The 15,722-nt window shown below is 43.1% G+C and overlaps 1 protein-coding gene across 1 annotated transcript in view; it reads right to left on the reverse strand.

The window, feature by feature from the left end:
• Enpp1 (ectonucleotide pyrophosphatase/phosphodiesterase 1) overlaps window positions 1-14,607 on the reverse strand; it is a 63,142-nt gene extending 48,535 nt beyond the window's left edge. Inside the window, exon 1 of the mRNA XM_057756119.1 lies at window positions 14,422-14,607. Within this exon, the coding sequence (XP_057612102.1) occupies window positions 14,422-14,607 (186 nt within the window). The remainder of the gene's footprint in view (window positions 1-14,421) is intronic.
• Window positions 14,608-15,722: the final 1,115 nt, after the last annotated feature.

Raw genomic sequence — 15,722 nt, forward strand, 5'->3', positions numbered from 1 at the left:
CTATTCAGTGCAGTGCGTCATCCTGGACCCAGTCCTAGAAGAATGAAGACAAGAGACGAGAATTTTGGCAACTGGCACTTCATTTAATACAAGCTTGTCTCTGTCAGTCACAGGAAAGGGCGTGGGATCTCTTTGTACTAGCTTTACAACTTTTCTGTTAATCTAAAATGGTTATAAAGTAGGCTATTTATTAGAAATGGAAAAATAGGCAAAACTTGTACTCTGTTACAAAATTCCCTTTTTTCTGAAAACCTTTGATCTATTTTAGTTTTTTTAAATTTATTTATATTCTACTGTATATAGAGAGCTAAGAAATGACTCTACATGCAGTTTTGATTTATCTTTTTGCATGTACTAGGACTTTGTAATCATTTTCCTTATTAATACATATCTTAAAATAGCTACATACTTTAATTTTATGGGAATCCACAGGTTGGAACATGAAAATTGATAAACAATCTATGGTATTGTTATGTAATAAAAACAAGATGAAGGTTTGTAATAAAAACAAGATCTGGCCAGCAATGGACACTCCAGTCGAACCCTCCAGGGGTGAAGGCATTCTACCCCAGCTGTTGGGTGTGGTCTCCTATGGGGATTTCCTTGGCGGAGGAAAGCCACGTGGTCATACTCTTTTCCTGAGGCAGCTAATCCAAAGTGTTTAAATCACTCCAAAGGGTTACCTTAATTTAAGACAGCATATGGCATAGCAAAGTCTCCACTGAATATGGCTTTTGCTGGCCATCCATAGAGAATCTGAGGTCACCTTCATCCTCTGCACAGTCCTATGCCTTCCATGGAGCATCTCAGCTCTCCTTCACCCTCCGCACAGTCCTATGCCCTCCATAGAGCATCTCAGCTGTCCTTCACCCTCTGCACAGTCCTATACCCTCCATGGCGCACCACATCACAGTTCACCTTCATCCTCTGCACAGTTCTGTGCCCTCCATGGAGCACCACAATGCACCTCCATCCTCTATGTGGTCCTGTATACTTACTTTCCTTTCCAGGGTTCTGACCCAAGAGCAAACCCTGATGAAACCCAAGCACACTGGTATAGACCTTTAAGTCTGTCTCCAGTTCTGTTTCCCAAGAATATCAAGGCTGTAACGCGGCTTCTTCGTACACTGGGGTCTCAGAGAAATGACCTTGCCTGATCCCATTACTCAGCCTCCTGGACTCAAGACAGAATAAGTCATTGGAAAATATTGGCAGGAGACTGGAGGAAGGTGAGAAGAGGAAACAAGATGGGGTTGTAGGCTACAGTAGCGGTGACGAGAGGCACACGAGACCCTACCCCACTCTGCTTCTGTTTACTGACAACCAGAAGATTCATGAAGAGGAGTCATCACTGTCTCCAATGTGTGCCCGCCAAGTTCCAGTGGACAGTTCCAGACCCATGGTCACACAGACCCTCTGGTTAAACTCGGTATTCACAACAAAAGACAAGAGGCCATGAGTGTGAAAAAGAGATTTATAAGGAGAAGTGTGGGTTGATTGGTGGAGGTGGGAGGGAGGTAAGGGGGGCAGAAAGAACAACCAGAATGCATTATATACATGGATGAAACTGCCAAAAGACAAATTTAATTAATAATTTAAAAGACTTAATAGAAACAAAGTCTGATCAATTTCACTTATATTTTTCTTCTTACTGGAAACAGTATAAAAGGGAGATCAAGCAGCCTTTAACCTTGAAAAAGGCCCAGGAGTTGTTCCATCACAACTACACTGGCAACTTGAAGACAGAATTTAGAAGCAGGTAATGTATATGTGGGTTTATAATTAGGAAGGGACAACAGTTTTCCAGCCATAACAACTTTTAACGTGTTCATTATGACTTTAGTCAATCTAATTATATACATTCATGTCGGTAAAGAATCTCAAACTTGCATTAATAAGAGCATTCGTGCTTAACCCTTTCAATTTGTTTTGTTCCTTTAGTAAATGTTCTTTAACAAGAGCTCTGTGCTTTGATGATGACGATGACTTGAAAAACTTTAAAGGGTTTAAAAAATGAATTTTGGAGCTGTAGCTCAGTTGGCAGGGTATTTGCTGAACGTGTACACAGCCCTAGGTTTGATCTCCACATTATAAAAACAAACAAAACCATTATGACATCACTCACTGTCCAATAGAAAATTTTAAGATGACAGAAATACCCTATATATCTGTAAATCTCAAGGCTGCATGAACATGTTAGAGCTGCATGTTGGAACTCTGGCTCAGGTAATGATTTTCTATTGTATTTAATGTTAATTCATTAGAATGTTAAATAATTGCACATATCCTGTGGGAGAAAAAAAGTTACAAAGTAATCAAAAAATGGAAATAGGACAGTGTGCTCTTTCTACATCCACTCTTCAATCTGTCTCCACTATTAACACTAAAATGGTCTTTTAAAAACGTAAATTGGACCTTATCTTGTTGCTAAGATCAAAAAAAAAAAAAAAAAAAAAACAACCCTCAGAAAAAAATACTTCAGTACTTTCCAGTCACTCTGAGAAACCCAAACCCAAGGATGGACTGCAAGGGCTTGCCAGGAACTGGCCCTCACACACACACACACGGGGCAGAAAGCAAACAAGAGTTCTGCACAGCAGACAGACCAGGGCTGGGACAGGCACATGCTCCTTACTCTCCCAGGGTCTCTGCCCATACTACAGCCTCCCTGGGAACATTTTCTCCAGTCTGTTGCTTCCTAAGTGAAGCCTCCTGATAGCAGGACCTCAATTCTCCTGCTCTCCACTCTCCACTCTGCGTGCAGCTCCTGAGCACCACTTCCCACAGCTCCCACTTGATCTCCCTTCTGTGATTCTTGGACAGCCATCCAGGCCCCTGGGTGCAGACGAAAAGAACAAAGAGAACATCTTTCGGGTGCTTGGGCAGGATGAGAGCTGAGACTGTTGCGCAGTAGTGCTCGCCCAAGGAGCTCTAAATTCTCAGTGAATAAATACATGAGCCATCCCAGGAACAACAAACACAAACTCAGCATCTGCGGTTTATCAGACATAAAGGTGGCAACCGTTATCCTTCTTTATAGGGGTTGAAGAAACAAAGATGCAGGAAAGTTGGGGTCTTGCCCAGAACACACAGCAGTTACTGGAAGAGGTAAGATCAACACCCCAGTCGTCTGGCTTCAAAGTCAGTACTCTAACCGCTAAGCCAGAGGCATCCACATGACTTAGCGGTTAAGGGACATGGGTGATAGGCCAAAGAAGAGCAAAGGGATGTCTCATATGAGAGGTTACACTGAGGTAGATCCCAGGGAGCCTGGTGTTGCCTGAGGAGAGGAAAGAAGATGGGAAAAGCACTTCTGGGAGAGAGAATATGACCAAGCTGTGGAAAGTGTCATGCCACAGGAGGTGCTGAGCTCAGTCTCCAATAACCTGTGCTTGTAATACCAGGGCTGAGGAGTAGGGATGGGCAAGGGTTCTTGGGTTCCAGTGAGAGACCCTGTCTCAAAAAGCAAAACAAAATGTGAGCCAGCAAGACAGCTCAGCAGGAGAGGTGTCTGCTGCTCAGACTGATGACCTACATTCTGTCCCTGGAACCCACGTGGAGGAAGGAGAGAATAGACTCTGGGAAGTTGTCCTCTGACCTCCACATGTGTGCCATGGCACCCACGAAGGAATGCAAACATAGAAGAAAACCAAGTAAAGCAAGCTTACTAAAACCAGTTTTTATTTATTTTTTTTTACTTTTTTTTCTTCTTTTTTTATAATTTATTTATTTATTTATTAAAGATTTCTGCCTTCTCCCTGCCACCACCTCCTATTTCCCTCCCCCTCCCCCATCAAGTTCCCCTCCCTCGTCAGCCCTAAGAGCAATCAGGGTTCCCTGCCCTGTGGGAAGTCCAAGGACCACCCAGCTCCATCCAGGTCTAGTAAGGTGAGCATCCAAACTGCCTAGGCTCCCACAAAGCCAGTACATGCAGTAGGATCAAAAACCCATTGCCATTGTTCTTGAGTTCTCAGTAGTCCTCATTGTCCATTATGTTCAGCAAGTCCGTAAAACCAGTTTTTAAAACGGTGACTGGTTCCTGAAGATTGACATTCAAGATTGATCTCTGACCTCAATATGTATCTGCACACACATGTTCACTGCATATACATATATACAGATATTAGATAGATAGATAGATAGATAGATAGATAGATAGATAGATAGATAGATAGATAGATAGACAAATAGATGAGTGTAATGGAAGGTTGTGTGAGCAGAGTTGAAACATTTGGGACCTCCATCTTGGTTTTGACTCTAATTGACAAAGATCCCAAAGAGAAAAGACAAACCAATGGAAGTCAGGATGGGAGGTCAGACTCTGTCAGTCAAGATGTTTGCTGAAGCTTACTTCACGGTGTTGTGTCAAATGAAGAACATGATTGAGTTGTGACAACTGATAAAGCCAACAAAGGTGTATATGCACTTAGTAAACACATGGCACTTACTGTGTGTTAGGGTCTTCTGAATGCTTGTCGGATGTTAACTCGTAAATAGTAACACGAGAATGTCCCTGGCTGTTGGTACTGCTGCTACAAATGGATAAAAGTGTCCAGCACAAGTCCTTGGCTGATAAAATTTGCTGGTACTTGGGTAATAAGAAATAACTCTAACAAGGAGGTCTCAGAAGCACAAAATTTCTAAGCAAATAGTTCACTTAATCCATGCCCTTAAACTGAAAGTCTCCTGGCCAGAGACCACACAAGTAACTCTTAGTTTGTACTCTCCATGATCACTATCACTTTTGCTTGAACCATTCCAGAAAAATCAATAGTGATTTTTCTTTCTGTTTCCAAAGGAGACAAATATATACACACTTGTGCCTGCTGGAGTTCTTCCCATCCCCTTCCTTTGAACTAACTGAAGGAGGGATTTAAATAAATACTTCTCAAATGGTTTTGTAATTCATTTCTCTGGGTAACCAAAAAGGTGCTGAGATTGAGAATCTGTCCACAGTGCTCCACACCTGCCTGCCCGAACATATTTCATTAACATTTCCTAAAATCCCTGAAATTTAAATGTCTATGATGCTGGGTGGTACTTTATCAAAAGCCACTGATTTTGGACAATGCCATATCTTGGAATAAACCCTGTACCAAGAACCTTTCATCTAATTCAACATCACCTGAAGAGCACTGGTAAGAGATCCCTCTGCTTGGCTTTGTGACAAGGTATCTGTCTAGGTAACACAGCAATGGAAATTTACCTGGAGAGCTCTACTGATGGCCCGCTGTAAGAGAAATAAGTACGGTATTTGGATAGAAAGGGGGTGGACTCAGAAAAATATCTGCTATCTGACTGATGATGGCCATAGCAGAAACTTGGCTGTGCTTGGAGAAATAAACAGCAATTAGGGGGCAAGCCAGTGCAGGGTAAGGAAGGCAATTAAAATAAGAGCAACAAGCAAGAGCACAGGTAGTTAGTTCCCCGTGATGGAAACTGTGCCTTGAAGGGACAAGTCCATTATCACAGTGTTCCACCCATGTCCTGGGCAATTGCACCAGAGCAACCACAAGCCACTACTGTCGAGGCCACAGAGGAGCACCTAGCTTTTTATCTCGTTCTGTGTAATTAAATCATGATGTCAACGGCACAGCTGATTAGAATCCCCAGGTAGAGGAATCTACGTTGTTGGGCCTTGGGACACTCCAAATTTTAACCTGCCGATTACGGCCCTCTGGGGCCTGTGACACTTCATTGCTTACAAATTCCAAGGAAGGAGACTGATATGTCACAAGAGCACACGGTCACACTGCTAACAACAAGAAAAATAGACACCCAGAGAATACAATGTGCCGCCTTGTATATATTGTCTGATTGTCTAAACAGCCCTCCAATGTAGTTTTATCTCCATAACTGTGGAAGCTGATATTCAGGAAACATACTTTTCTTACTCAGTCAGCTAATAACAATACTAGTTTAAATTTAATTCCTTCTGTCTCTAAAACTTTTCGCCAAAACCACAGAGGTGAGATTCACAGAATTATCAGTTTTGTGATCTTAGGTGATTTCTCAACTGCAACCTTTTCTTAGACGTGACTTTTCCGTCTCCAACAGGGGGTGAAGGCAGACTGGACCAGATGATGTACTACACGGAGATGCATTTTGAAATCTATAAAGGCTGGAGAGAAAGCTCAGTAAGCAAAGTGCTTGCCATAGAAGACCTGAGTTTGGTATCCAAAATCCACATAAAAAAGCCTGGTGTGGTGGCAAATGACTGTAATCACCAAAGATGAGGAAGCCATTTAGTTCGATTGTAACTGCAGGGTCTCACTTCCTCCAGAAAACCTACTGTACTTCCATCTGTGACTGATATGTTAAGTTCCCACTTTCAATTCTGTCATTCGGAGAAATTAAAGATGGCAAAGTCTGAGATTTAATAAAATCTGTGTAGCAGGGCATGGTGGTGCACACCTTTAATCCCTGCACTTCAGAGGCAGAGGCAGGAGGATCTCTGAGTTTGAGGCCAGCCTGGGCTACAAAGATAGTTCCAGGACAGCTGTTAAACAGAGAATTCTGTCTTGGAAAAAAAAAAAAAACAAAGTAAATAAAAATAAAATCTGTGTAATAAAAACCTTCATTGCTTCATCTAGGACATTCTTTTTAAATTGAGCTGTTTGGGATGAGAGGGGGTTGTTTTTGCTGCTGCTGCTACTGCTACTGATCTTGTTTAAATGAGGGGTCGAAGACCGCTCGTCTAAATGGTCCCATTGCCTTGACTTCCACCATGGCATCAATGGGTTTTCCACTCCATAGCACTAAGACACTGTCACCCAGAACCACCTTGGCAAAAGGACAATGAATATCTTTCTGATATACTAAGAAAATATTGATTTGAGCTGAGTGTGGGCACACACCTTTAATCCCAGCATCCAGGAGGCAGAGGCAGGGGTATTTCTATGAGTTTGAGGACAGCCTGGTCCACATACAGAAATTCAAATGAAGAAGAAGAAGAAGAAGAAGAAGAAGAAGAAGAAGAAGAAGAAGAAGAAGAAGAAGAAGAAGAAGAAGAAGAAGAAGAAGAAGAAGAAGAAGAAGAAGAAGAAGAAGAGAAGGAGGAGGAGAGGAGGAGGGGGAAGGGGAGAAGGAGGAAGAGGAGGGGGAGTAGGAGGAGGGGGGAAGGAGGAGGAAGAGGAAGAGAAGGAAGAAGAAGAAGAGGAGGAGAAGTAAGAAGAAGAAGAGGAGGAGGTGGGAAGGAGGAGTAGGAGGAGATTCTGACTTAGAGTTCCTTCTACAAGGCCCTTAGGAAACGCCCTAAGGGTCTGTTTTGAGAACCGCTGCCTAAATATTCTGGCTGGAAATTTGCTCCAGCTACGTTGTCTTTGAACTCTAAACATACTTATCCAAAATCACATGAAGATGGTTTATATTAATATGAGTTTCTACTTGGGAAAAGTCTGGTAACGCATGTAATGTTACCATTAAAACTACTGAGTCTCTTTTTTGTTCTCTCCATAAGAGACCACAGGCCTCGGATGATCCATTATTACTCTACATCTGTGTGCCAACAAATTTTCCAGTTACGGTAAGAAAACAGCCTGAGAAACAAAGAAATTTTTCTCAAGAATGCTTTGCTGAAGAACAAGCTAGAATGCTCTTTAAGGTTTCCAAATCACATCTGGAGAAGATGCTTGCCAGCTAAATTATTGCAAAGTTCTACAGTACAGTGAGAATATTAAGCAGTGGCATGTTCATAAAAAGCCAACCCTCGCCGGATGCTGGCGGGCGCACACCTTTAATCCCAGCACTTGGGAGGCAGAGGCAGACAGATCTCTGTGAGTTCGAGGCCAGCCTGGCCCACAAGAGCTAGTTCTGGGACAGGCTCCAAAGCTACAGAGAAACCCTGTCTAGAAAAACAGAGAAACAAACAAACAAAAAACCAACTCTTTCAGTTGTTTGTGTTAGAAACTTGGGGCCCAACAGAACTGGCTCTGCCTCTTGCCTGAGGGGGCAGTCCCAGTGGTCAGAATGACCAGATCAGCTACCACCCAGACCTACATCCTGGGCCTTGGATTGGTCCACCCTAACAACTGTTCCATCTATGAACATATGAACATCCTAACATATATATTCCAACATGCTGGAGTTCATGAAGGGAATGGCACTGTGGAACAACAACCACAGGATCTCCATGACTCAGGGAACAACAGGATATCCAAGAAGGATTTCGATGATGGCCCAGTGGTGGTGGTGTGCCAGAAACCAGAGGCCAGCCTTGAACCAGACCAATGTCTCATTGCAATGAACACTTTGCCAGTGGGGCTGATTGGACAAAAGGGGTATACAGTGCATAAAACATTGTACCTCCCGATGCCACTAGGATGAATGAAGAGGTAGGAGATGGAAAGATGGAGGAGCAAGGTGGGTTTGTTTGTTTTCTTTTGTTTTTAATTAACTTGGCGGAGGGCGTCCTACAGGAATGAGGACTGAATATGGAAGGACTGGGAGGTGAGAGTGATTGGGGTGTATGATGTGAAATTTCCAAAGAATCATTAAAGAATTGTGTTTAAAAAAAAAAAAAAGAAGGAAAGAAATTCACAAGACAATTTACTCGCATAGATGGTAACTAAAAGTATATTGATTTTGGGTTCCCTCAGGAAAACACAGTCAATAGTTATCCAAAGAAAGCTATCTCACTGTATAAGCAATCTGTACATCAACACACTATTGATCTCCTACTTTTCCATCATCCATTATGAAGGACACAAAGAGGAAAAGGGAAAAGATCGTGGCAGCACAGTAGTGACAAATCTAGATGTAACATTTGGTCTTTACAGGGATGGCACACAGATGAGAGAGGATTGGGGCTAAGGTCTTCCTAGAACTATTGCTGGGACTTTTGCCCATGAGTGTGCATTTTTAGAAGTGGAGCAAATGAACAACCTGTATACCATTAGGCATTTATCAATGACACACTTTGGACAGGGAGGCTAGTTCAGGCACCGCTTGCAATGTCAGCACAAGGGCCTGAGTTCAGGACCCAGAACCCACATTCAAAAAAATTATTAACTTTAAAAGAAGAAAGAAAAGAAAAGAAAAGAAAAATAAAGTCAGGCAGGCCTGGTGGCTTATGTTTATAATCCCCATGGTGAGAAGGTGAACACAGACTGATCCCTGGGGCTGCTGGGTAATCAATCAGTCTACCCTACCTGTCAAGGCCCAGGCTAGTGAAGGAATATGTCTTAAACCACAAGGGAAGAGTGACTAAGGAACAGAAGAAGTTGACCTCTGTCAAACACACACACACACACACACACACACACACACAAATGCAGACTCCTTGATTGCATTCCACAATTTCCAGATCTTCCAAAACAGACCCTGAGACCAGACCTCAGCATTCTCTACACCTCGAAGGCAAGCCCCAGATGGTCTCTAGGCACACAAACGTTCTATAATCCTGAATGACTCCCTCCCTCGGTGCTTGTTTCCTTGAATGCAAGATAGAACTGCCTATTGCTGTATTTTCCTAATACAGTGTTAATCCGTCAAGGGTCAGTAAAAACATATATGAGAAATGGTTTTGAAAACTACAGACACTACATGAACTTTTATAACCATCAGGCCTCTGCCACCCACGTTTCCACCAATTTTTCTAAAAACTAGAAGAGAAAACAATAACCATTACAGATGTTACACAGCTGTTGTACTGAAATACTGAGGTCAAGTGTTCCAGTTAATATTTAACACAACATTCCTGCCACTGTTTTGAAAAACCTCCTTTGATTCTTTCTCACCTTAGTAAATGTGTAACATGTATTTAGACACCAATGGATTTTTCATATTGAATGAACATTTTGATTATCTATCCTTCCAGGGCAGACCTATGCTTACAAAATAATCTATGTCCTATCTTGACCTCCAAAGCCCAAAGTTTCTTGTTTACATTTGGGGATGTGTAGGGAAAAATATTTCATGGTTGATGGAAGCAAGTTTAGTTTATCCAAATACAGATCTTTAGTTATAGTTATCCTTCAAAAGCTTCTTCATTTATAAATTGTTTAGAACTTGAAACATCACTCTCTCTCTCTCCCTAGCAAAAATAATGTTATGAATCATAACTAAGTTCTTTGGCTTGTCCCCAAAGCCTATAATAAAGGTGAAATATATCTGCTAATCTTCAAACAGACACTCTCTCTCTCTCTCACACACACACACACACACATTTTTCAATAATATTTATCATGCTCGAAAACAATACTGTCTATAAAACTATTTTAATTTTAAATATTGATATCTGGAAAAGAAAAAGTAGCTGGAAGAAAATAAGGAGTCGGCAAACCAAAAATTCTGTACTTAGTCTAGAACGGTCAGTGGCCTCCAGCTCTCAATTATAAAAGTGGGTGTTTTCCCACCCAGCATGGCCACTATTCAGAGTTGTGATTAAGATGTTATGGAGACAGGAGATGGCAAAAGGGAAGAAGAAGAAAAGTAAGAGGGATGTCGAGAAGGTGTGTTCCCGAGAAAGAGACCACAGGGAGGACAAACGGCTGGATCACAAAACATACAACAGGAGTAACAGAGCACACCTCAAGGCAGAAGAGAAGGAACAACAGCCAACGGGACTGAGAAAACGTCTCTAATAGTCCCCACGGCCGAATCCAGGGGGAGAGGGCAGAGTCAACACAGCAAAAGAAGCCTTGGCATAAATGGGGGAGGTTTATTTTGGCTTTTCTAAATATACTGGCCTGGCCACACCTGAGGTGTGTGTGCCAAAGGGAAAGCTTGGGGTAACGTTTCTGATTCTGTGCCCAAGTGAAGACAGGCTGCGCATGGGCTCTGCTTGGGCACGCAGGCTTTCATTCATCCTGTTCATTCATGACCGCAGCTATCACGGCCATCCAAATAAAATAAGATCCCAGTTTTTACCTCACCCCTGCAATTAGAGGCAAGTGCCAAGCTTATTTGGATTCCTCACATTCTGGGTTTATAACTCAGGGTTCTGCCTTCCCATCTTACCCTTTCTCAACTCAAAGTAGGATTCTAACTAGAAATATAGTATGTTCATTCACCAACAAAATGCTGATGAATGTGAGACCCACCCAAAACCACAACAGTCTACCAGGACTCCTCCATTCTTCCTGCACATCAGAGCAGACGAAACAAATAGCTTTGGAGGTATATTTTAGACTCTTCTAGTTTTGAAGATAGCCTGGTCATTTTGAAATAAAACGCTAAAACTTTGGCTCGGTAGATATTAAATCTGCAAATCAATGAGCAAAGTCAATTCAAAGGCAATTAAGGTAGTTATTCTGAATACCCTTCAAGCTGTAGTCTAACGGAAAAGGGGAGGAAGCTAAGAGAATGAACCTTCACACCCAAGCCTCAGTAGATCGAGGTCTCAACTTCAGCTTCTTAGAAAGAACTCTTTGACGGAAAGGTCGAAGCAGTCTTCAGTCACCATTATGGACAGCAAATCCTGCATCATATAGCACACTCTAGCTCCGCAATTGTAGGAGAAGGTTACAAACTCACAAAAGTAATGCTTTAGCAGGCCAAACAGGAACATGCGCTGCTATAGACTTGAAAGCTACTAGTCCATTTAAAACTATAATAGGGAACTTGAATATTTCAGATAAATACCTGAGCCCAGCTTTAGAAGTTTTATTTCAGTTCAAATTTGATCTGAAATCAAGGAGGAAAAAGGCATTCCATGCCAACCACTACTATACTTTGGATTGTAAATATATACTCAAAGCTTTATGAGCTAAACGTCTTGGTCCTCGGGATAGTACTTTGGGGGGTGGTAAATTTGGAAAACTATCTCGTGGGAGATTCTTGGGTCATGGATGGTGTGACTCAAAGAGGACTCTGGGATCCTGGGCTCCATCTATGCTTGCTTTGTCCATTCCTGGGCCCCTCTACAGCCACCACTGTTCTCAACAGAGGCCCAAAGCAATGGACTCTCCAGCAACATGATCTGATTCAACCTTTTCTCTTAGCAGCTTAACTGCCGACATAGTTCCCCACAGTCAGTGAAGGCGAACACACACGTCACAAAGGACGAGAGTGGCGCTTGTTTTTCTCTCTTGCTCTTAGGTCTGACCAAACACCACCAGGGCAATCAAGGCTAGAGTATGAGCCCCCTTTTTTCATTTACTCCTATACAACTAGACCCTTTTCGTTAATGAGAGAAAATCAGAGAAAAGTGCGAAATGGCAACTCCACTGATTCCATCTCCCTCTGCAAAGTAACCCTATGATTATCCCTTGGATGAGAAGTCTGTGGCTTGGGAGTGGGGACCTCTCCTGATTCTAACCCCAGGATGCAATTAGTCCAACCCGATTCTTCAGCTTTGTACAAACTGTGCTGATGCTTAATCTGAAAACAGAAACAAGATAAATCCAATGACTATATTTCCTCTAGAAAACACATCCTTCGATGACAGTTGTCAAATTCCTTTGAGGGCCTTGGCTAAGCGACTATTAAAGTAGGGGAGGAAAAGAGACAAAACAGGTTTCACTTCCAGTTCAGCCCTGAACTAAGAGCTTCAGTGATAAATCAAAAACCTTGGTGTCTGTTTCTATTTTCTGGCTCACAGTAGCCCACTAAGAGATCTGAGAGGGGCTAGAAGGGTGGGATAGCAGGTAAGCACACTCGCTGTTCTTTCAAAGGACACAGGTTCAGTTCCCAGCACCCACATGGTGGCTCACAACCATTTGTAAACCACGGTTCCGAAGGATCTAACACCCTTTTCTGATCTCTGTGGGTACAAGGCACACACAAGATAAACAAACACATAACAAGATAAACAAACATATATATATATATATACACATTAATATATATATTTAATAGACTAGCCTATACATATATAGGCTAAATACTCATACACATAAATTATAAATATATAAATCTTTAAAAATGATCTGAATCAAGGATTCTTTCTAATTCAATATAAGTTACATACAAATACCCTATATTCAAATATACCAAATATTCATAGTTGATCTGCTTGAGGAAATCCTACGGTGTATCCATGACAGTTTCTCAGAGGTATATCATCGGAGCCATTTGTAATGATGGAATACCATCCAACCCCTTGACTGCAGGTGTCAAAGTCTGAAAACTGTGTTCTAAAGATAAGGCTTTGCTGAGGGCCTATAAGCAAACTAGTCAAACCTAATTCAACAACTGGAAACCCTTTAAAGACTTACAGTAAGTATATAAACATGCTTTGTATTAAAATTTCATAAATATTCAGTGAGTCTTTATTGAGTATTTCATAGTTTGCTAAGTACCTAAGGGCACTGATACTCAGTAATTTAAGTAGTCATGTAACACCTAAGGTCTTCCATTAAAAAAAAAAAGGACTCACTAGACTCAAACTAAATAAATGCCCATCAATATTGTATGAGTGACATATGATACAAAATTATACCCTAAGGTGCAGCAGCCTGTGGTTTGGGTCACTTCTCAGACTTATTTTTAAGAACTAAGGATATGACACCATCTCTTAAGTCTAGAAATTTTGGTCCTGAAAGTCCTATGGTGTCTGCATAGAAACCTTAAATATAGTGCAAATGGAAATGACTACAAAAAGTCAAACACCAGAAAGGAGGTTTTTCAACCAAACACTGCTCAAGTCATAATGTGTGACCGTGTCTTAGGATGCACTGTCCACAGAAAGCTGTGGCTTGCATATACTATAAAATAACTACATCTTCCTTTGGGTCCGAATTTAATTCCCCATGTCCACTGCTCCATTTGAGTGTGCAAGAGAGTTGATGCTCTCAATTTATCACTACAGCCCTAATCCTGGTTAGAATAATGCAAGCCCCCCCAAGAACATAGACCGACCATGAGACTTAGCCTCTCTGATGCAAGGAAGATTCAGAGTGAACACCAGCGTCCTGCTTCCAAAAGTTGGCCGTTGATCCTGTAACTGTCCTAACAAAATAGCAGAGAAATATAGCAGGCGGCTGTGCCAGCAACACAAACAGTGCAGTCTGTGGTTAAAAGAGCGGGTAATGAATCCCAAGCCGCTTCCCAGTCACATACAGGTTTCTAAGCAGCTGCAAGAAAATACGACGACAAAGCCAAACCAAGGTGTTTTCTAAAGTTCCCGATACTTTCAAAAGCTATGATGAATCTTTTCAACTGGAATGAATTCATCTAAAGCCGTGAACACCTGCACCCCGAACAAGGTCACCCAAACGGTTACAAACATCGCGGCACTTTTTGCTGTCTTTTTTCCCTTTTAGATATCCCTGTACTATCTGCAGAGAGGGGAAGAGTATTTCAAGGTGATTATTTTATTAGCCTGCTCTAGCAGGGCAAGAGGCAGAGACCCTGCAGGTCACCGCGTGCTAGCACAGGAGGCGCCCTGGCTGGCTCTCTCTGGCAACCCAGTGCTGACCGTGCTCTCTGCTCTCCCTCGCGCCCTCCCTGGGTGTCTGATCGCGGCGAGCGCCCACTTACCAGCGACAGCACTTTGTAGGTGTTGGGGTCCTTGGCTGTGCGGCCGCGCTCCGCCTTCTCCAGCGGCTCCTCCCCTAGGTCCATGGGTGCCAGCAGCGTGGCTGCGGCTGACGATTCCGGCTCGCGGCCGTTCCCCGCCGGGCCGTGCCGGGGCCCGCGTCCTGCCTGGTCGCCTTCGCGCTCCATCGCTCCGCTCTGCCCCTTACGGGACGAGCTTTAATAGGCTCGCCGCCCCGCCCCGCCCCCGCCCCGCCCCCGCCCCCGCCGGACCCTTGGCTCCCGGCCCTAGGCCAGCTCTCCGGCCCGAGCCGCTCAACGCCCCGGATTATTTGGCTTCCTGTCTGATTTCGGTCCCTGGGCGCGTGGGTTATTTTGGGTCCCTGACGTGGGCGTGTCTTTAACTTCCACCCCAAGCCCTCTGCCCGCCCGCGATCGTGGCACCTGAATCCTTGCAGGGATCGCCCCGCGTGGCCTCTCCGCGAGGTCTGGACTGGAATGACTGTGTGGTCTGTAGAGGGCATGAGATCATGGAACCCCAAAATAGAGCCGTGAGAGGATGCAGCGGCCCCGAGATCTCAAAGGCGGGAGACAGCAGGCTTTTACCAGACCTGCGCATTTCTCCGGCAAAATGCAAATGAGCACGTGGAGAAGCGACTTTCTTTTTCTCCCAGGAGCGCAAACAAGAATTCCCTGCCTCGAGCTACTAAACGTAGGACAGAGGTTTCCCACACCACTCACTGATGGATTTGCACAAACACCCATATGTGGGACATGTGGCTTCTGAGGTTGCCTTCTTAATATTTTTATTTATTAGTTATCTTAGACTTCCGGAGGTTTCCAGGTGTCTGTGTCATGTCCTCTGGAGGTCAGCACTTTAGTTGGTGAGCAATATCAAGAATTATCAATATCTAACTCAGTCTGACACGCTTTAGTTTTGAAGCAGAACATGAGCAGAAGACTATAATTCTTAATGGATTTTGTCCCTCTTTGATTCCTCAGCTTTTACAAATCCCCGCCCATCAGCAAAACCACACCTGGCAGTACCCCAAGGCAGAAGCAATGTGACCAATCACAGTGACTAAGGAAAATCATGCGTTCACAAACCATATTTTATTTGCTTTGCTTACATGCATATGTACACTTACATATGAAAATAGATCTTTAGCTGGTGTAAATTGGGTTTGTCCTCTTTAAAACTGTCAACACTGGACTGTGGAGGTGAATCAATAGGTAAAGTGTTTGGTCAGCAAGCTTCGAGATCTGAGTTAAAAAACCCGTAGCTTGAGTTTGTAAGCCCAAAG

The sequence above is a fragment of the Chionomys nivalis genome, chromosome 2 (genome assembly GCF_950005125.1).
Source record: "Chionomys nivalis chromosome 2, mChiNiv1.1, whole genome shotgun sequence".
Lineage (NCBI taxonomy): Eukaryota > Metazoa > Chordata > Mammalia > Rodentia > Cricetidae > Chionomys > Chionomys nivalis.